This window comes from Cryptotermes secundus, unplaced genomic scaffold (assembly GCF_002891405.2).
Source record: "Cryptotermes secundus unplaced genomic scaffold, Csec_1.0 scaffold3101, whole genome shotgun sequence".
Classification (NCBI taxonomy): Eukaryota; Metazoa; Arthropoda; class Insecta; order Blattodea; family Kalotermitidae; genus Cryptotermes; species Cryptotermes secundus.
The window spans coordinates 183,030-206,786 of NW_019718662.1; the positions used below are offsets into that span (position 1 = coordinate 183,030).

General features: G+C 40.4%; 1 protein-coding gene across 4 annotated transcripts in view; it reads left to right on the plus strand.

Moving 5' to 3' along the window:
* LOC111864046 (hydroxymethylglutaryl-CoA lyase, mitochondrial) overlaps positions 1–22,999 on the plus strand; it is an 86,820-nt gene extending 63,821 nt beyond the window's left edge. For 2 of the 4 annotated variants that reach the window (XM_023851023.2, XM_033751358.1), the window contains exons 2-5: positions 17,759–18,046; positions 18,668–18,880; positions 21,245–21,433; positions 21,643–22,999. In XM_023851023.2, the coding sequence (XP_023706791.1) occupies positions 17,759–18,046; positions 18,668–18,880; positions 21,245–21,433; positions 21,643–21,870 (918 nt within the window). In that variant the 3' untranslated portion in view covers positions 21,871–22,999. Of the gene's footprint in view, positions 1–16,690; positions 17,057–17,758; positions 18,047–18,667; positions 18,881–21,244; positions 21,434–21,642 lie in introns of those variants that run through there. The other 2 variants (XM_023851004.2, XM_023851012.2) reach the window with 2 other exon arrangements.
* The last annotated feature ends 758 nt before the right edge of the window (positions 23,000–23,757 follow it).

The window sequence follows — 23,757 nt, forward strand, 5'->3', positions numbered from 1 at the left end:
ATATATATATATATATATATATATAAATCTTTCCAGTTTGTTTTATCTGTCTCTCCAAGTCCCTATGTTACACATCTCCTTATGATGTACAGCCTACATATGGACCTGGTCGGTATAGTCCGTGTTTATCATAATCGTATTCAGATACAGTGAAACGGGTTGCTTCGCATTGTTTGAGAAATGCAATCGAATCTCGTAATTAAATATTATCATTTAGAAGACGGGGGGGGCCATGCGGTAGCGTAGTTAGTTGAGGCACTATGCTATAAGCTGGAAGGTCGCGGGTTCAAGTCACAATGAGGTAAATGGATTTTTCAGTTGACCTAATCGTTCCCGCCGCACTATGGCCCTGGGGTTCACTCAGCCCCTAACAGAAATGAGCACCGCTAATCTGCCTGGGGGTTAAGAGCGGCCGGCGAATAAGGCTGACAACCTTACCGCCATCTGTGAGCCGATTGTCTAGAGAAAATGTGGGAGTCTCGACGTCTCATAACTCTATGGGCCTCCACGGCCTGTTAGAAGAATAGTTTTACCTTTTATGGAAGTCATATCAGTTCATATTAAGTATAAGTCGACAGTAGAGTTTATACCAAGCAGTCCTTTAAAATTAAATACATAAAACAGAGCGCGACGTTTACTGAAAATAAAAATGCCAGCACCAAGATACAGTAGTGGGAGGGGCGGGGGGAAGGGGGATACTTCGAAAATTTTTCGACAAAACTATTCCCATTATAAAAACAAACTCTATCAGGCCGCGCCATAGCTCAAGCGGTTAGTCGCTGGCTTCCCATCGCGGCGGCCCGAGTTCGATTTCGGGGTCTTGTCTAGTGGGATTTGTGGTGGACAAATTGGAGCTGGGGCAGGTTTTCTCCGAGTACTTCGGTTTCCCCTGCCAATCTTCATTCCACCAATTGCTCCACAATCACCCTCACCTATCATCTGGGGCTGGTACAATAGGCCAGAAGTGGCCGCAGTACAAGGGACTTAGTCCCACCCCACTAGCAATTAAAAGAAACTCCGTGGTTTTAGTCCGCAAGCGAACTATACCGACCGAAAACCGAAATTAACGGCCGTGGGGATTAGTTTCGCTGAACACGCGACACCCTCTATGCGCTAAATTTGGTGCTAACTTCGCCGACAGGCGGCGGTCGCTCTGTCGGCATTTCAAATATATACAAAATTAATTAAAATTGTCGACTTTAATTATAGTAAAAGTATAATATTGTAGTAACTTCTGTTATTCCCTAAATTTAGTCACATATACGTCTTTCTACTTTTTATCTCACGATAATGGGTTTCAGACATTTCAATCATCAGATAAAATAAACGCCATATATCTATATATTTTGTTGCTATTTTCTTAAGACATAGACGTAATTGTCTTCTGAAATGTAGCAGCGTGTAATCTCATAGACATTTTCTGACATTTTCGTGGAATATGTTGCCTCTATCTTCAGGAAATTCTTCTACTATGAAAATTGAGAAAATATATTCCTCCGAAACGTCGGTAATGTTCTACGATGCTACACTACCCCGACACATCCCATTATCGCCGTGACAATTTTAAATTGAACTTAAGTTTCGTGTAATTTCCGTTTAGTGTAGCAGTAAATGTTTATCGAGTACCTTATTCTGAGGCAGTCAGTACAAGAAAGTGTAGGTACTATGGCGGAAACTTGAGAGGTACAGTATGTGCACTTACATCCAGTCCGGCTCGACGGGCATGAAAAGGTCATGGTCTCTGCCCTGAGGTTCCTGGAAATGCATGAACATGCAGGGTCTTTCCTCTTTGCTGCTCCGCTTGCCGGGAAAGCTCGCAGTTGGAACTGTCGCTTTCCCTTATGAAATCTGTCTTCAGAGTTATTTTCAGTACTCACACTTTTAAATAACTAGTTTCGTTTTGAATCTGTCTTGATATTTTTATGTTGTGTATGAAAAAAATCTGAAACTTTAAAGTAATATTTTCTTTTAATATTGTTCCAAATTTATTTCAAGTTATTGGTTGAGGCACTATGCTACAAGCTGGAAGTTCGCGGGGTCAAGTCCCGATGAGGTCATTGGATTATTTTCAATTGAACTAATCCTTCCAGCCGCACTATGTCCCTGGGGTCGAGTCAGCCTCTAACAGAAATGAGTACCAGAAATTAATTAAATAATTTTCCTGGGGAGTAAAGCGCGGCCGGCGCGTAAGGCTGACAACCTTACCGCCATCTGTGAGCCGATTGTCTAGATAATGTGGGAGCCTCAACGTCTCACAGCCCTATGGGCCTCCACGGCATGTTACAGGGATAGCTTTACTTACTTACTTTTACTTATACTAATTGCATACTTTCGCACTGATACAAAACAATATGTTGTTTTATGTTCTTACATGTTTCATAAATAGTTCCAATCTCCTTCACCACATTCGAAGTTTATATTCAAATTACTGAATTTTAAATAGAATTCTCCCTTTGTGACAGCCTCTATGGTCTAGTGGTCAGGGTTCCTGGCTACATATCCAGAAGTACCAGGTTCGATTCCCCACACTACCAGATTTTCTGAGAAATAGTGGGTCACTTACCCTCGTGAGAATAATTGAGGAGCTACTTGAACGGAAAAGTAGCGGCTCCGGTCTAGAGAACCGAGATTAACGGCCTTGAGGGTCCGTTGCACGACACCCTCTATCCGCTAAAGTTGGCACTAACTTCGCCGACAAGCGGCAGTCACGCTGTAGTTGTAGTTCTCTTGCGGACTACAGGCCACAGAGTTTATTTTGTTTCTGCCCTTGTACATTTGACAGCAGGCTTCTCAGATAAATATTATGAACCTTTGGGTTCCATGTAAACAGGCAATTTCCTGATAACTTTATTACAAGTAGACATTATTTTCCATAAAGTATTCAGATCTTAATATTACACAGTTTTCATGACAGTTTTGTTTCAATAGATACACTATATACATAACTATGTTATAAATTTGTTATTGCTAGTGGGGTGGGACTAAGTTCCTTGTACTGCGGCCACTTCTGGCCTATTGTACCAGCCCCAGATGATAGGTGAGGGTTATTGTGGAGCAGTTGTTGGAATGAAGATTGGCAGGAGAAATCAAAGTACTCGGAGAAAACCTGCCCCATCGCCACATTGTCCACGACAAATCCTACTTGACCAGACCCGGGATCGAACCCGGGCCGTCACGGTGGGAAGCCAGCGACTAACCGCTTGAGCTACGGCGCGGCCTATGTTATTAAAATTCCGTCATTTACTTGTATTAGCTTCTATTCTGTATTTGCAAACCAGCCTCTTAGTATCTTCTTTGATGGGCCATAGGTTCAGTAACATCACACACGCCACTTTGTGCTCAAGTTTATATGCTCTTAGCAGAGATCCTCAATTTCGTATCGCAGATTTTACACAAATGTCGATAAAAGAGATAAAACACTTACCGGTTAAAGGTACCGAATATTTTTCTGAGGAACAGAAGTACGTAATATGTCACTTTCACGTATCACATTGCGAATTTATTTGTAAAGTATGCATTCCTACTTTCGATCTCTAATTTTCACTCTTCTTAGTATCAGATAAATATAGTTATTAGAAACATGTATACTTATTAAGAATATAATTCGTTAATATTCTTTGTTGTTCCGCCAGTTGGAGGCAGGTTTGAATACCTCCACCGTAGACTCACAGAAGGCGTCGGAAAGGAGATCTGGTGCCTCGGGTTATAACTCACTAGAGGACATAAATACAGAGACCTGGTCATCCAGGTTGGAGGTTGGACGCAAGGCTGACAACCTTGCTCCGTAAAAAAAAAAAAAAAAAAGTATTGTTGCAAAATATAAAGAACTGAAAACCGGAATACTCATAAATATACAAATCTGGCACAATGTTCAAAGGTATACTATGGCTCAGAAAAAAGTAGCTTTGCCAGTGATTCTTTGTTGTCCTTTAAACGTTTGTCCTTCAATCGTCCATAAAAATTCTCAAAGTGTAAATGACACATTCATTTGTTTTGCCGACGTGAGTGCAATATAAATATAAGCATCACAACTCTTAAAATAAAACATCAAGAGTCATTACTTTAATCATTTTCTTACACCACTAAAGCGTTGAAGTTAATAGTAACACAGGATAAACATTTACAACCACTTTTATCTTCAGGATTCCATTACATACTAAGCATAAATGTTACACGTAGTCATGACGTCATATCACTACGTTGACTCAAGCAGTACCCACATTTATTGATAACAAAGCGGATCTTGAAGTCCAAACATCGTCTTCCATTTATACTAAATTGCATCACGTTTATCAACGCTTGGTTTTCTCATATATATATGTCCCTGTAAGCTGTTATATTATCGTAGGGTCAATGCAATCAAAAGTAATTCAGAGCGAGCAGTTCTGAAATGTATCACTAGATAGCACCACTGTTCGATGTGCTCTGTGTCCACACGTTTGTTGATAGCACTAACTGGTTTTTCAAGTCTTGTCATATATTATTCGATATTACAATCGATAATGGAGTCACTCTGAAACAAGAAAGAGCAATTGTTTACTACCAGTAACAATTTTATCTAAAGCATATTGCTAGTAATTATATAGTAGATAACCAAAAGGATTATAATTAATACCGATAGAAATTCAATCCTAGGAGCCTTGATTTCTTTATATTCATAATTGAAGTACTTTGTGCAAGAACGATGTATCTCTATATTAAAATTGCAAGGCAAGGAAGTAAAAACTAATGATTTTGAGCGAATAATCTGTTTGTAATGAGTTTCATTTTATTTCTTAAGCTCTTTATGCTTTATTATTACTGTTGTTCATTATTATTTATGTTTAAACTTCAAATGGGTTTTTACCCGGTACCAGTGATACTACAGTAAGACACAATACACAAATAACACACATCACACAAAATAACACACCACACTCAAACAAAACAGAGCACACAAAACTACAAAAGCAATAAAGGACACACTACACAAAATGAATACAATACAAAAAAGTAATATCATTAAATTTCTAACAAAGGTTAAATTGTAATTAATATTGTTGCGACTTACATTTTTAATTTTATATAAAAAAATATCAATGAGGAACTTCGCATTGTGTTCTTTTTAGGGTGGTTATTTAACGACGCTATCAGTATTGAGATTACGTAAAGTCAATAATGGAGTGATTAATGAATCTGGAACAGTCAGTCTAATTAAAATGCTTTCAAAAGTCTCTGTGTATTGAATGTTTGAAAACATTAATATTTTTGCTTATCATGCTAGCCTCCACGTTCATAAGTCCCAGAAGCCACGTGAAAGAAGGAAATCTGTTTAAATTACACGAAAACGTAGAAATTTTATGTTAAATCCCAGAAAGGAGCTTTGTACCTCGTTTTCGTAGGATACTGAAGTCTGAAGGACCTTAGCCTGGTTAGGTTCAGTTTGGTTTGGTTTGGCTGGGCATGACTTAGTTGGCTGGGTTGGTTAGGTTTGTGACAGTGGTTATGTCCTAGTATACCCTGATTTGGCTAGTTGGGTGATTCAGGAGGAAATTAAGAGAAAATTGAACTCAGTAATGTTTGCTACCATTCAGTCCAGAACCTTTTGTCTTCTCGTCTTCTGCCCAAAAACATAAAAATTAGAATATACAAAACTATAATTTTGCCTGTGGTTCTGTATGGGTGTGAAACTTGGTCTCTTACATTAAGGGAGAAACATAGACTGAGGGTGTCTGAGAACAGGGTGTTGAGGAGAATATTTGGAACGAAGAGAGATGAAGTCACAGGAGGTTGGAGAAAACTGCATAATGAGGAGCTTCATAACTTGTACTCTTCTCCAAGTATAATTAGAATCATGGAGGATGAGGTGGGCAGGGCATGTAGCACGAATGAGGGAGAAGAGGAATACATATAGGATATTGGTGGGAAAGCCAGAAGGAGAGAGACCACTGAGAAGACCAAGACGTAGGTGGGTGGAAAATATTAAAATATATCTGAGAGAGATAGGATCGGATGGTATGGATTGGATTGATATGTCTCAGGATAGGGACCAGTGTAGGGCTCTTGTGAGCAGGGTAATGTACCTTTTGGTTCCATAAAATGCTGGGAAATTCTTCAGTAGCTGCAGATTTGGCTTCTCCTCAAGAAAGGCTCAGCTCCATAAGTATGTAAGGCTAGTTGTTAGTTGCGCCTGGTTTGTGTGGATGGTTTTGTTGAGATTATTTGGGCAGGTTGGTGAACAAGTTTTCCGTTGCTCATCTGTTGGTTGATTTGCTGGTGGCCGTTGTTCGTTTTTAATTTTCCATGTATATCCGCTGTGATATTTCAGAGATGACTTCGCAGTTACACAATCATGACTTCATTCTGAGAACTTTAGTAAATGGAAAGCACAAAGACCAGTATTGTCCCCACAGTGACGCAATGTAAAGATGACCCCTCTTACGTTTTTAAGGCCCGGGAGGGATATAATTAATCTCATAAAAAGCAGCCCTGACAGTGTTGGGAAAGTGAGGCTAACTTCACGATAACCCCGACCTCTGGCGAGAGTCAGTGGAAGACAAACCAACCTTACCAAGCGTACCCTTGTGTCGTCTTCTGTGGCTAAGATCCTCGAGGGGACAGAATGAACTACGTTTAGAGGATGTTTCTGAGCGGCTTCTGAATCACTCAAGGACCTCTTTTAAAGAAGAACAGTGCAGAATAAGTACATTTTAATATAAACGTTATTAACTATTTTGCCCTAGAGATTTACTTGTCATTTAAGTTTTCCTTCTTATGTCCTCTGGTCAGTTTGTGGTCATAATTACTTCTGAAGAAGTGAATCTTTTAGATGTTCAGTAAAACTCCTTAATCGGAAGGACCTATTCATCGTAAGGTCTCTCTAGTAAGGCCGCGCCATAGCTCAAGCTGTTAGTTGCCGGCTTCCTACGGCGGCGGCCCGGGTTCGAGCCCGGGTCTGGTCAAGTGGGATTTGTGATGGACAAAATGGCGCTGGGGCGGGTTTTCTCCAAGTACTTCGGTTTCCTCTGCTAATCTTCATTCCACCAAATTCTCCATCAACATAATCACCCGGGACAGGCTACAATAGGGGAATCAGTGGCCGACGTGCCGAGTGGACCCAGCTGGATTCCACCCCACCCCCCAATTACGCGAATTTAAAAAAAAAAAGTATCTCTACCTACACATGACTATAGAATATAGAAAACATGGACCTATGCAAGAGGGATTCGAACCCCAGATCCAAATGTTGATTTTTAAATCCAAACGCGCCTATCCAAACATTCGGTATGCTCGATTTAATTAAATATATAAATAATAATAATAATNGTCGATATAGTGACGGACTACAAAAATGAGGAGGAACGAATAATTATTTTCTTCTCGGAGGACCACCACGCCTCACCCAATAGGAGATCTATCGCCGGAGATAAAGCGGCCGAGGCGTGAAGCTGACCACTCATCTCCATCTAGTGCAGAGGACAGGAATGATTAAGCTGAACACGTCTTCATGTCGCCATTATAATTATGTAAGTACAGTAACAAGATTTTACCTTGCTACATGCTACAAACAGCCAATCACAGTAGCCGCGCGGTCTAAGGCATGAACAGTGAATGCTGGGATCGTGGGTTGGTGTCCCACTCGAGGCATATATGTTTGTCTGCGTTTATTCTGTGTTTGTGTTGTTCTGCGTATAGGTAGCTGCCTTGCGATGGGCTGATCCCCGTCCAAGGAGTTCTACCGACTGTGTATAGGATTAAGAAACTGAATAAGCGGCCAAGGCCCAACAAAGGGCTGTAGAGCCATAGATAGGGATACATGCTACATGCAAGTAACTTGAGCTTCACCCTTAACGTCCAATTCTTGGATAATATTGAAGAATTAATTCGATAGGATTTTGAAGGAAGGGATAATGACCTAATTTAATACAAAGGTAAAAAGGTAAATGTATCCCTTTACCTCATGAATTAAAAACTACGCCATGAAGATATGGAGTGGAGGTATAGCTCCACCATTTCTAAATTCGGCATTAGATGAAGGTGAAGGGTCAAATTCACACCCCAACCAATTTATTCTTGGGGAACAGAGCCATGGGAACCGCTGAATAGGAGACTGGGTGGGCTTCAGGGCCGGTTTGGAAGCTGCGGAGAATAAGAAAGTCTGTTGCGTCTACCGGAAACGGAACACCGGCCGTCCAGCCCGATACCAACTGAACTGGCGAAATGGGAGACAGAAACGTTGAGGCTTGAGGCCTCGTGCTAGGTGACGTCATGGTTAAGTCATTACCTGGATTTCTTAAATTGTAAGTATGTTAAGTTCACAATGAACACCTCAGCATTGGACAGGACATTTTTTTTCGTAAGAAAAGGATTTCTTTTCATGAGATTATCCCTTGACATGTTTATTATAAGAATGGTATGCTTTTTTTTTTTGTACACATTTGAATAGACATGTTCGCAATGGCTGCACATAATGTATTACGCGACGTGACATTGTAGTTTGGAACTTGACATCAAGTAAAATGATCATCATGGCTGGATTTCTTGCGTCATAATTCTGAGGTGTGATGTGGTACTTCTCACAGTATAACAAGAGACGCATTCGTCGGTTTTGTGGTCCTCACAGCGTTTATTATGATTATTATTATTATTATTATTATTATTATTACTTCACATTTCTCAATCCGGAGGCACACTGTAGCGTAGTTGGTTGAGGGGCTATGCTACAAGCCGGAAGGTCGCTGGTTCAAGTCCCGATGAAGTCATTGGATTTCTTTTTCAATTCATCTAATCCTTCCAGCCGCACTATGGCCCTGGAGTCGACTCAGCCTCTAACAGAAATGGGTACCAGGAATATTCTTTGGGGTAAAGGGTAGCCGGTGCGTAAGGCTGACAACCTCACCGCCATCTGTGAGCCTATTGTCTAGAAAATGTTGGAACCTCAACGTCTCATAAACCTATGGGCCTCCACTGCGTGTTACAGGATAACTTTACTTACTTTACTTTTATTATTTTTATTATTATTATTGTGTTGTTTGTTTCCGTATCTGCATTAATGTGTTTTTCCTTCAGTGCTTACCTTTAGTTAGTCTTTGACTTTATGTTGTGACTTTCCATAATGTAATTACTTTTATCTACACTGTGCTCTGTCTGTAACTGGCCTTGTGGCTGTTGGCTCGGCACATAAATAACAAATTATGGAATTGAATTGAATTATTGTTAAACCCGAAGATTCATAATCTCCGTCACAGACATCCGCCACTGTCTCATATTGGAATCGTGTCAAATGCACTAAGAAGCAGCCCACATCATAATCCAGTCCTGTGCTGTTTTCCCATATTTGTATTGCATTTCCGCACGGTTTCCTTGGGTCTTTCTTAACGACAATTTGCATAGTATTCTTGTTTCCTTGGTTCGTGCTGCGTATTCCGTCCATTTCATCATTCTGAATTTAACCACCCTAATAACATTAGTTAACAGTCACGGTAGCCGAGCGGTCTAAGGCATGCACTGTCTTCCCTCGCTTGGAAGCTGGGATCGTGGGTTCGGATCTGTTTCCTATGAGGTACGAACTGAATTCTTATATATTATTCTTATAGACTGCCGGTCACGGTAGCCGAGTGGTCTAAGGCATGCACTGTCTTCGCTCGCTTGGAAACTGGGATCGTGGGTTCGGATCTGTTTCCTGTGAGGTACGAACTGAATTCTTATATATTATTCTTATAGACTGCCGGTCATGGTAGCCGAGTGGTCTAAGGCATGCACTGTCTTCGCTCGCTTGGAAGCTGGGATCGTGGGTTCGAACTCCACTTAAGGCATGGATATCTGTCTACACGTATTCTGTATTTATGTGGTCCTGTGTATGTAGTGGTCATGCGTAGGGGCTGATCTCCCGTGTAAGGATTTCTACCGACTCTCTGAAATTAAGAAACTGAAGTGAAACGAAGCGTTTCATGTATGTCTTTTGCTACAAGTAGGAAAACAACCAGGATGGATGGATAGATAGATAGATTTTTTTAGATTTATTTTTTTATTTAACAATATGTAGTTAACAATAACAATAATTCTTACAACACAACATATAAATGAAGGTAAATAACATATATTTAAATGTGTACTGAATTTTACGTGCAGTTGATGTATACAGTAGTATTAGATCTGTTAGATAGATAGATATATAGATAGACAGACAGGCAGACAGACAGACAGACAGACAGACAGACAGACAGATAGATAGGTAGGTAGGTAGGTAGGTAGGTTAGTGGATGGGTAGGTGGGTAGGCAGGTAGAACAACATTAGTGAATTTTCTCATTGTGTAATCTTGTCCAGTCCCCTGTTACGTTGTGTCGGCATAGCCCAAATATGTTCTGAGAATTTCGTTCAGTCACCGTCAATCTACGTTACAGATTTATAAGTCATTATTGCTTAATTTATGAAGGTCCGGTGGAGTTCAGCCAGTTATTACACCCCTCTCCATCAGACTCAACTGCCCCTCCTGGTGTGTGAATCTGAACGCCCCACCCTCATCCCTCAACACTCTTTTTTCTTATCCGGTCATCTTCAGAGGTTGTTACTTCTGATAATTACTATGAAGGATCGTTAATTCTCTCTCTGACAGCCTGGACCTCCCACCTGCGTGCCGTCTTGTAACAGTAACCCCATCCATCGCACAAATTACGTTCGATCACTCAAAACAAAAGAGTTCACTGCTCCCCTTGCCACGAAACTAACACAGATAGAGCTGTGAGGTGCCGCCTCAAATTGAAGAAACCCCGTGGCCTGTAGTCCTCAAGGGAACTATACCGACCGAGCGACCGCCGCTTGTAGGCGAAGTTAGTGCCGACATTAGCGGATAGAGGGTGTCGCGTGGTCAGCGCAACGAATCCCCACGGCCGTTAATATCGGTTTTCTAGACCGGAGCCTCTATTTCCTTGAAATATATCCTCGTTTATCCTCACGAGGCTGAGTGGACCGCGTTCCAGACTCACTACTTCTCAGAAAATCTGGTAGCGCCGGGAATCGAACCCGGAACCTCTGGATCTGTAGGCAGGAACTCCGACCACTAGAGCACAGAGTCGGTTTCAAATTGAAGAAACAATTTCTTGAATCGAAATATATGATAATTATACAAATGGATAAATAAATTAATGTAAAATGATGCTCGTGGTTTATGGGATATACAGGTATTTATTTATGCTACTTAACTAATTAAGCACTACGCTATGATGGCGTACGAGGAAGTGGATATATAGATCCACATATTTATTTATGCTGTAGCATTTTAAATTGCATATTTCCCTCGAGATTTCATTAAAGATTGATTTAATTTATTCGATGATTCTGAAGAATTTAAATTTAAGTTAACGACCTAAACAATCTTTGTAAAGCAGAAAATGTGTTTCCGAATTCGATTAAATTGTCCGTTATAATTCGGTGCATCTCTCTATCTTCAGATAAATATGCAATTAAACTTTTATGGCATAGCAGCTAGTTCAATTATCATCATTACCTTTTCATCATCCTTTGATATATCATCACAAAGTTTACACAGTCCTGTAATATATAGTGTTAGATTTTCTCCTACCTCAGAAGTTTGCATGACCACCATGTTGCTTGTATTGAGAGTATGGGAATAAAAATGAAAAGATATTACCGTTCCGGTTGCATGATATGTCGTGGGTAAGCCTAATCAGAGTTTAATCAAGCAGCCCTTCAATGTCGGTCAAGACTGAAATGTGGTCTGAACTTGTAATATTAGCGGACCGGTTGAGTGTGTCTCAAACAGTACAGGCGGCGAAAGAGAGGAAAAAAGGGAAGAAAAAGAAGTGATGAATGAAGAAAATAAAAAATAACTTAAGAAAGAAGCAGGAAACAGAGATATATAAATGACTACTTATTCAAGATTTCAAATGAAGATAAAAATAATTTTACCTGGTACAATGCGAAGAGATTTTAGGTTTCCCAGAATTCCTCTGTCACTTCTAATTCCCAGATTCTTCTAATAAAATAGTTATTTCATTCTTCAGTCCTTCACTGAAACAACTTTGTGGAAACGACACCTCAGAAATCCGCACATTGTCTTCACTGCTCAACACTGACAAAGAGTAGGGGACGGTAACAAGAAGCTGAGTGACTATTTTTGACACAACAAAAGAAGATTCACTTCTTGCAACGCCTGATTAACATTTAATGCACGTGAAATGCAACGGAGCATCAGAGAACCTGCTTGCAGATATAAAACTAAGATAAGCGTCACAGTGGAGCGTTCTCCGAGCGGTTGGTGGCACCATTCACAGATGAAAGTGAAAACAGAGACTCTGAGACACAAGAAAGAAGTGAATACTTCTTCTTTGGCTTCAGATCAAAGATTATAAGCGAAGAGTATAAATGACGGTGAAATGTAACGAACAAATGAAGCATAGGGTCCCACATGTAACGTTCCCACCTCATGACTCAAGGTACGCGGGTTCAAACCCGGCGGAGGTCGTGGAATTTTTAAGGGCGGAAAAATTCAGGGAACAAGTTCTCCGGGAAGGACTTTAAGCCGTGGGTCCCGTGTCGTAGATTTACGGTACGTAAAAGATCCTCATGTCTCTAGGAGACCTCTGAGCAAAAATTAGGCAACAGTTTCCCGGCCAAGTAGTTTCCAGTGCCTCTGGTAGATGGGGGAAATATCAGGTATCGACGGCCGAACTCGTTGGCTGAACGGGGCTGATAGCACGCACCAGTACCGGTAAGGTATGGAGACAGTAGAAATTAAAGGGGGACGCACAATGGACCAATAACTGGTCTAAGAACATGGGGAAACCCACCCCCTCTAATAATAATAATAATAATAATAGGGTCCCACATTATATAGACAATCGGTTCAAAGATGGCGGTAAGGCTGTCAGCCTTACGCGCCGGCCGCGCTTTACTCCCCAGGAAAGTTATTTAATTAATTCGTGGTACTCATTTCTGTTAGAGGCTGAGTAAACCCCAGGGCCATAGTGCGGGCAATTGAAAAAATCCAGTGACCTCATCGGGACTTGAACTCGCGACCTTCCGGCTTGTAGCCGAGCCCCTCAACCAAATTTTAATGTAGTCTCCTAAACTTTCAATGTGCTACTTCTCAAACCTTTAAACATGCGAAACGAACATTTATTGGGGTTACTTTTCTGAGGCCTGGGGTTTTTTCCCCCCACAGAAAAGGAAACAAATGACTACCTACTGTCCGCTGAAGAGGAACTAGGGATGCTCCTCGAATTCCACGATTTCCTGTTTGAATAAATCTATTTTTTAAGATACCGTGGCACATGGGATTAGTAAACAAGGCCTTGAATATTAACGACATCTGCTTCACATCTGTTCGCACAGAGCGGTAATACATAACACTTTCTTCCCTGATTACAAGGTATATCTCTCGAAACACTGACATTTACGTCACTAATTCCTCAGAAGTTCTATGAATGGGACTTCTCCCATCGTCTCGGAAGAATCAAACTTAATTTTAAATATTCAAGGTTTTCAAACAGCAAAATTTTTATGCCACCATGGAAATATATCTGTACTAAGAGGATTGGATCAATAAAAGAAAGATATTTGTCGTCATTGAGTGGATATCACGCCTGTTTTGCATTCGAATGGTCCTGATTTCATATCTCTGCTCGGAGACCGGCTTCTCTGACGGATTCTCAGCGAAATCTTTCGTTAAATATTGTAACGTAAACGACATTAAGTCACTTTTAAAGTTCTTCCGACATGAATGCCACCCATATCTTCACGTGGTGACCTCTGTTATCACAAACACGGCCCGGAGAACTTGTTCTCTCTTGATAATTATTGCAACATATAAGCGTATGTAGTCAGAGTTCATGGCTACATATCCAGAGATCCCGGGTTCGATTTCCGACACTACCAGATTTTCTGAGAAGTGGTGGGTCTGGAATGGGCTCCACTCAGTCTCATGAGAATAATTGAGGAGCTACTTGAATGGAAAAGTAGCGGCTCCGGTGTGGAAAACAGAAATTAGCGGCCGTGGAGATTCGTTGCGCTGACCACGTGACACCCTCTATCCGCAAAAGTTGGCACTAACTTCGCCGACAAGCGGCCGTCGCTCGGTCGGTATAGTTCTCTTACGGACTACAGGCCACGGAGACACGACTCGTGACTACATTTTACAGATTACTGACACACACAGACCAGTGTCTTCCGTCTATTACAGCCTCCACTAGCCATTTCTTGACAATAGCTTTTAACAAAAGGACTATAACAGTCTCACTGAATTACACACTCCAAACGTCACAAATAAATTCTTCTTCCCACAGGCTGACTTTCATTCTTGCAAATAACTGGAGCCATTTCACATCAACTTTCTCTTCGCTCTTCACCGCCCATCAACTTACTGAGCTCTAAATCTTGTCTCGCTTATAGCCTCTCGGGACGGACTACGTGGAAAACGACGTTCTTCCTTTGTTGTATTGCAATTGTTGCATTATTAAGAATCTGCTACCTAGAAATGGGTGTTGTTCCGTTGTTTGTTTCAGAGCCGTTCTCTAGCAAATGCTGTTTCTCTGGCCCTACAGTTCTTGCTTTGAGCAAATATGTCACAATAGTTTGAATTTCAGCCTGTCAGTAATATTTCATAAAATTCTTATGTAATATGACCTGTAATAAAGCCCGTTTCATACTTCAAAGCTAACAAACAACTCACTATGTATGAAATATGGGCCTAAATGTTGNATATTGGCTTTCATCCTCTTGTTTCGCACGGCGGCCATTTCTGCTCGGATGGCTCCCGTTTCTGCGGCCATAGCCCCTCATCTCTCTCAACAGGAATTCCGTCATCTGCTGTGAGTCTATCTTTGTTTTTCCCTGTAATCTTGGTCCAGTTTTACGTCTTAGATCGAGGCGTGTTTAAATTCGTATCTTGTCGGTCACATGTGTAAGTCCAGTCCCATTTCTGACATCAGTTGTCACGTGTTCGGTATTTTAATTTTCATCAGTAATCTGTCATACGACAGGTCCACAGTCTCTTCCAAAACAGTTACTCCACTTAATGCGATCTAGAGCTTTCTCCTTCAAATAAAAATATCCTCTTCTGTCCCCAAGGTCGTCCAGCATCTTCTTACGTCTTTTTCCTCGTCTTCTGGTCGCATACATGGTATCTCTGTTTTTGGAAAGAGACTATCCAGGAAAAGTTATAATGTGGTAGTTTTTCCATTTGCTTTCCACATCGCAGTACAACAACCGTTCTAACCACTCTGGTCACGCTTGTTGCTATACGAACTCGAACCATCTCGAGCATCATTTGCTCTGTGTGCTTAAAGTCGCTGCGACAAATAACTTTATGCCGTCAAGGATGTAGCGGATATTTATAGTGCTTCGCCTCTACACTCACACACTTTACAATTATTATCAGTTGCAGTATCACTACTACTGCCTCTACTTCAATGCTTATACTGCCTTCTGCAGCTGTGACATCTGAACGGAGGCTATCCCAAGACTGTGTCGGCAAAAGAATTACCTTCTTATATATCCGTGGCCGTTGCTACGCAGTGAACCTTCTGCTGCGTTTCCATGGAAGTAACCCTTCCGGATTCCAAACACGCGACAATATTTACGGAACAATTCAACAAATGGTTGCCTCTTCATACATCGACAACCCACAGGTAGTTACAGAAAATCCGGGCCCAGCATAACATATAGGTTTTCCCCCCTCCCTTGGCACTACAGCCCCAGTGGGCCTAGGCCTACCTCCATGAACTTCTCCGTTCACTTCGGTTTTTCTAGATCTTACACATACGGTAGGACTCCTTGGGCGAGTGATCAGCTCGTCGCAAGGCCTCTACCTGTAGACAAACACAGAAAAACGCACACAAACATCCATGCCCTGAGTGGGATTCGAACCCACGTTCCCGGCTTCCGAGCGAGCGAAGACAGTACATGCCTTAGACCGCTCGGCTACCGTGACCGGCAACATATAGGTTTATAGTAATATAATTATATAAACGGGTCACAAACGAAACTAGATAAAGACCCGCTTTGTCCATCTATAATAGTCTAGTCTACTGACGTGGACAATGGGTATAACGGTACATGTAAGCACGAAACACAACTATATAAATATTACCCGTTTTTTAATAACCCATAAGAAGTAGACCTATTAATTAATGTTGATCATTTTCCGTATGTTTTCGTTAGACTTTCAAAGCATGCGTCATTATGGATTACCCTTCCATATGGTCACTGCTCTTACGAATGTAAAAAAACATCGACGTAATATTTTTAAAATAAATTACCCTTCTTTTAGAACAGAGTTGGAAATGGGTTTTTGGTACGTCCAAGGCTTTGCTTAGAACATCTTGCCGAAGGGCATAAAAATAAAATGCTGTGAACTATAATTTAAGAGAGTTAGGAACACTTGCGTTTTTGTGACTTTCTTTGTGATTTATGCACGCCGTAATACGTGGGAGATACGGGGTGAATAAACCACCTTGAAAAGTCACCGAACAAGGTCGCAAACAAACGTCAAAACATAGAAGTACTTCAAAATGTACCTTTCTTAGATATTACGTGTTTGAAACTCGGTTGTTTAAATTACGTGATACAGCTGTATTAATGAATTTACATGCGGATGAAATCAAGTTATCACACTTTGTTAACATACGTTTCTATCTAGCCTGAAAGATAACCTTGTGTCCCTGACGTCCATGACGTACCAGTACACTAGCGCCGGGTGCGGATGTGGAGTACATTAAGGCTAGATAATGGCTCCGTTTGCGTTTGGAATGTGTGTTCGTTATTGTAACATATCTGTAAAATGTATGAACATTGTGTCCCGAAATTCAGCAGTAAGTAGGGAAACTAATAGAGATTTATTAATCATTACCTTATATCAGGATATATGCTTTCAATATATAAATTATTGTAAATTGTACTACAATTTGAAGGACGTAAGTGGACAAGGTACCTGGACATAAAAACGTTTGTGAGGTGTTAACGTGTATATCAGAAACATGAAATAAGATGTGGGATTTAATGAAGTCGTTTACTCAGCTGTGTCGGAAGAAATACAAATACGCTTCTACGGAAACAGAGGTGAGGTTATGTATGAATTTAGTGGTGAACAAAGTTCGGATTTTATTATAGTACGTGGCACAATAAAATGAATTTTGTTATAGAAAATTGTAGGTGTTCTTATTAGCGACGAGTACATTACAGAGATAAGAACAGGGTACTGAAATATGTTATTTCTTTTAAGTTAGAAGATGAAGACGTTCTTTCAGCTGGGGTAAATGGATTGAAGTTTAATGTTCATGTGACCCATATTATCATGAAACAGTTTTGTTCCTCTTGGTAGGTCAGTTCTTCTATTGTTTAGTGCACCTTGAGTAGAGACAGTTGTGTTGTATGAAATACATTGAATTGTGTTCCATAAATTTATTATTCATCAGTGAGTCAGCTGTTTACCCAGTTTTGGCTCCAGTGTAATTCTTGAGTTGCCATTTTAAAATATAACTCTGAAATTATTATTATAATTGGCAGCTCAATTGTATTTATCAGCACCCTTTAACCTCACTGTGAAATGAACCAAAAATGAATGAAAGAAATGAACCTCTGTGTTATCGTATTCCTGTCAGTTTGATATTCATAAGGTCCCCTAGGATAAAGGAGAATTGTGTGTGTTTTTTTGTTGTTGTTTAGAATGTTTCAGAAAATTCCAAAATCTATTTAACTGTTTAATATATTTCAGGTAATTAATGATGCATAATTATTTTGATAAAATGAGTTTTGTTTCAGATGGCAGGGAAAGCAAGACCATCATTCCCACAGAAGGTTCGAATAGTTGAAGTTGGTCCACGTGATGGCCTGCAGAACGAGCCGGGCATTGTACCCACAGATGTCAAAATAAAATTAATTGATGAACTTTCAAAGTCGGGGCTGAAATCAATTGAAGTTACAAGTTTTGTTTCACCAAAATGGGTTCCTCAGATGTCGGATCATGCAGAAGTATTACAGCATATTACAAAACATCCGGGTGTCAACTATTCAGTTCTTGTTCCCAACATGAAAGGCCTTGCAAGAGCAGTAAGTGTCATGTAATTCTAGCCTGCTTATGCAATCTCCATGCTGTCTGTGTATCTGAGTCTGTGAATCCCCCTCCCCGATCTTTATGAAACTTGGAGCATATATCACAGCACGTGAACCCATGCCAGTGGCCATACTTCATAAATCCCCACATAAGTCTGTGTGTCTGTATGTGTATCCCTCTGTCATTGCTAGGCAACAGCTCAGTGAAAACATAACTGCAGCAACAGATATAAGCGAGACTGTTACAGAGCTCACAAGTGGCTAGTGTAAGCCTGAAGGAACTGTTACGGTGGCCTGGCTGGAGGTGTCAGACAATCACATCTCCTACCAGTGTATGGATTACCACAATCATGAAGCACATCAGATTTTATTTTTCAAAATGCTGACTGAGCTAACATTGCTGAAAAGAACACTCAGTCAATGCATGGATCACACATTTATTATGGTGTTCTGTGTTTTTAATTCTCCTGCAGCAGTTAAATGTCGATCTGCAGCATGAATAATAATTGTAATAATTTATTTACAGTAGTCTGACTAGTCAGTCACTGATTCCAGGAATTTCTAGATGTTATGGTGACTCTCCTCTGAACCGTTGTCTCCTCTGTGTCACTTTCACAGATAGAAGCAGGTGCAGAAGAAATCGCCATTTTTGGAGCTGTTTCTGAAAGTTTCACAAAGAAGAATATCAATTGTACAGTGGCTCAGAGTAACGAGATTTTCCATGAAGTGGCAAAAGCAGCTCTGGACAAGGGATTGCGTGTTCGAGGTTATATTTCTTGTGTATGTGGTTGCCCATATGAAGGAGCAGTTCACCCAACAGCAGTAGCCAAGGTCTGTTACATATCTAAACTCATATATGCAGGTCATCCAGAAAGTAAAGACCATAAAGGTAAAAAAAGTAAAGCTACTCATGTAACAGGCTGTAAAGGGCCATAAGGTTGTGAGACGTCGAGTCTCACACATTTTCTAGACAATCGGCTCACAGATGGCGGTAAGGTTGTCAGCCTTATGCGCCGGCTGCCCTTTACCCCCAGGAAGATTCCCAGTACTCATTTCTGTTAGAGGCTGAGTCGACCCCAGGGGCATAGTGTGACTCGAGGGATTAGGTAAATTGAAAAAAATTCACCTCATCAGGAACTGAACCCGCAATCTTCCAGCTTGGAGCATAGTGCCTCAACTAACTACACTGCCATGCACCGTATAAGTAAAGACCGTTTGGTGACTAAAAAAAATAAATGAATAAAATTAATAAACTTTATTTTACATAAAAACTGCACACCTTAAATCCACATCCTCATGAGGATTCAGGCACTTGTCATATCATGTGACAAGTTTCTGTATGCCAGCATCATAAAAATCTGCCGCCAGTCCATTGAACCAGCCTTTAACCGTCTTCCTCACTTCTTCATCATTACGCATGTGCGTGCCACCCAGAAACTACTTCAAATGTGTGAACAAGGGAGATTCACTTCGAGGCGGGTCCAGATTGTAGGGAAGATGGAAAAAAATGTCCCATGCAAAGTCAGCATGTAGTGCACATGTGCAGGCGGTCTTTAATTTCTGGACGAACCTTTTACTAATAGCAACCGCTAGACTCCATTGAAGGATGAGTTAACACTTGATAACATCCCAGGTTATCCAGGTTGAGCAGTCTGTCTGTGCCTACTGTTCTCCTATTGGTCCTTTCTTGGAGAAGGTCACCAGATTCCAAGAACCAATTACAGTAAAACTTGGTTATAGCAACATCGGTTTCTGCGACACCTTGTCTATTGCGTCAAATATTCAATGGTACGAACTAATTCCTCATAAAGCAACTGATTTTTTACATTGCTTAGTACAACATGCACAAATGCATCGACCTCGTATGTAACGTCATTTTCATTCCTGAATTTCTCTGATATCGTGGGAAAGTTTGATGTGTCTGCCCACCCTCACTTTCTCTACTTGCTGACGTGACTGTCCTGGAAGAATACGACCGCGGGCTGCAAGAGGAGCGTGGGTTTTATGCGAAAACAAGGGTGTGGGGTGGGACTGCGTGAATAGTGCAAGAAGAAGCGGCAGGTTGTTAATTGCATTCCTTTCCTAGAATCTCGTCTAACAGGACCTCACATTGTCTACTTACCCTATAGTGTTCCTGCGTAAACCCAGAGAAGTGCAGTAGCGAAAACGTGGCAATGAAAAGGAAAGTTTTAAGCATTGAAGAGAAAGTTAAAGTGATTAGTGAAATACTGTGTGTATTGTCAGTGACAAGCGCTGTAATATGTCTTTGATATTACACATTTGGGCAATTCCACGTTAATGTTACGTTAGTCTGTACTTAACTACGTATTTCACTAATAAATGCAACATTTTAACTCGGTTTTTGGTAGATTTTTACGTGACTAACATAAGGCTACTGTGGAAGTGCCCACTTCGGTTACAACGACATTTGTTTATAACGACACTATTTTTAGGTCCCTTTGATGACGTTATAACCAAGTTCTACTGCATATTTGTAGGATTTGATGCTCTCACAGCATTTGTTATGAAGAGTTACGTTTTCCGGGATATAACTTCATGTAGTCCATTGAAAATCAACTGATATTTTGGAGGAACGTGTCACCTCCATCTTCAGTGTTGAAGAATAATTCAACAAAGAAACCAACGTGGAGCAGGTAGAAGCAGTACCTCCTTCATACTGGTTTCTTGCTTGGCTTTTTCTTCAACCCTGAAGATGGAGGCAGCATGTTCCTCTGGAACTTCAATGTAGACAGTTTTACTAAGTCTGTAAGACATGTTAGTTCATAATATCAAGAACTCTAAATATAGATGTTGATACATCAGTACGTAAGTGAACCATAAGAACAGTGTAACTACAGTCAGAAATAAATATTCGGTTTATTGTAGCTTTATTGAAGTTAGTGTAATGTAGGCTGCGCCATAGCTCAAGCGGTTAGTCGCTGGCTTCCCACCGCGGCGGCCCACGTTCAATCCCGGGTCTCATCAAGTGGGATTTGTGGTGGACAAAGTGGCGCTGCGGCAGGTTTTCTCCAAGTACTTCGGTTTCCCCTGCCAATCTTCATTCCACCAACTGCTCCACAATCACCCTCACCTATCATCTGGGGCTGGTACAATAGGCCAGAAGTGGCCACAGTACAAGGGACTTAGTCCCACCCCACTAGCAATAAAAAAATAGTGTAATGTACTTACTTACAGGCTGCATATTCACTGTACAACATGGGATGCTATGAAATTTCTCTTGGTGACACCATTGGAGTTGGTACGCCAGGCACAATGAGAGCCATGCTAGAAGAAGTTACTAAATTTATACCAGTAGATAAATTGGGCGTCCATTGTCATGACACATATGGACAAGCACTGGCCAATATCCTCACAGCGCTTGAGGTAAGACCTGTTAATAAAAAAGTACTGAGATTGATCTAGTAGCACACACAGCAAAACTTCCTTTAGAATTCCTTAATTCTTAAATGAAAGTAATTTAGTGCTGAATTTATTGACTTGGAACCATTTAAAGTTTATGTTAAAAGATGGGAGATCCTAAATGAAAGAATATTAATTGAGGTTTCCATAATTTCCATTCTGTTTGTTGCCAGTTCGGTATTTCTGTCGTCGATTCCTCCGTTGCTGGTCTGGGAGGATGCCCTTATGCCAGTGGAGCATCTGGTAATGTTGCTACGGAGGATGTGGTGTATATGTTACATGGTATGGGAATTGAGACTGGAGTGGATTTAGAGAAAGTAATTGAGGCTGGTGAATACATCTGTGGTGTCTTAAGTAGACCGTCTGCCTCAAAAGTTAGTCGTGCACTCAGTAAACTGTGATGGAATTGTGGCTGTGAATATCAAGTACATATCACGAACTAGTGGGCTGAACTGTAGCGCGAGAGTCTATTCTTCAGGATATGATGTGTCAGAATCATTGTGGTGTATGTATGTCTGTCTGTCTGAAAATGAGAAGCCTAAAATGTTATATATTAGGTACAGAATAAAATGGACGTAATAAAAATTATGGGCATGAAAATGCAGAAACTGTAACCTGGCACAGAGAAATAATCGCTGGTCTGCTACTGACAGTTGAATATCTTGACATTCCAAGTTTTATTATCACATGAGAATTTTTGTGCATTCTGTATGTCTTTTATGGACATTGTGTTTCAAGAACATATGACGTGTCAGACTATCCTGAGTGATTTTATTTACTGTTAATTTATTTTTTTATTATTATTTATTTCATCATCCATAGCTGTGGAGAATTACTATTGGACATGTCAAATATCAACAACCTCACATCAAAAATAACATAACATTCACACAGTGATTCATCACTATAATACAGCAATACATTTCAAAATACATTTTTAACTTAATTTAAGAATAATAAATTCTTCAAAAAAAAAAAGGCATAAGAATAAATATTTTAAACATACAGACAGATTTATTAACAAGCAGTTTATGTAAACAATTAATAATAATAAATACTCCAAAAAAGGCATAAAAATGTACTAAGATATCTATGTAGTATGTAAAATTCAGTATTTTGACTTTTCATATTTTTGTTCATACAGTAAAATAAATCCTTATTTTTATAAATATATGGAGAGCATAGACTTTGATTTACTGATCTGAAAATTTGTTAACTGGTCCAGTTGTGTCAGGATGTAGCAATGTTAACTGTTGTGACAAACAACCTGAGGCTTTATACTGACAGAACTGTTGATACATACTATTCTGAGCTGCCAATGTGTGTTTTGTTAATCTTTGCAAATAATTAATTGAAATCTTTAGCTTTATAAAAATCAACTGTGCATTGAAAGTGCTGTACATCTGCAGAATTCCAGTAGAAATATCTGGTGATTTCAGAATTTACAATACATTTGTGATACTGATTCAAGGTAACATTTAAATTATATATTATTGCTACTGGGGTGGGACTAAGTCCCTTGTACTGCGGCCACTTCTGGCCTACTGTACCAGCCCCAGATGATAGGTGAGGGTGATTGTGGAGCAATTGGTGGAATGAAGATTGGCAGGGGAAACCAAAGTACTCAGAGAAAACCTGCCCCAGCGCCACTTTGTCCAACACAAATCCCACTTGACCAGACCCAGGATCGAACCTGGGCCGCCGCAGTGGGAAGCCAGCGACTAACCGCTTGAGCTATGGCAAGGCCCTTTAAATTATATGAATATAAGAAAATATATCTTCATTGGTTGCAGCCTGTTGTGTGTTCCAGATATATATAGGAATTAGGTTTTAATCCTGCAGGAATAAAAAGTTGAATTGTAAAACATTAAAAGTGAGTATATTTGTTGTGTTGACAGTTAACAAAATTCCTATATGTGAGAAAATTTCTTGGCCTGCACAAGTTAGTGAAGAAGTTTCTAAACCCCTGAAAACATGCAGATGAGCCCCATGAGGCTGAGCAAACTGTTGAAAAATAAATTTTGTTATTTCTCATTACATCATCACCAAAGTGTTCTCAGTTTCTTGCCAAAGATCATGAAGGCTTTCAGGTTATGTGTCATGCACTTTACTCCTTAGATACTGAGAGAAAAAGTATGGAGAGAGGTCAGGTGAACACAGTGGCCAAGATATGCCTCCAGATCATAAATTTATATGCCTTAGGAATAAGTTGGCCAAGGTGGTCACATTTATCCGAACAGTGTGGGGGGTGTGTCACATTGCCTTGCTGAAACTAAAAACACTTTGTG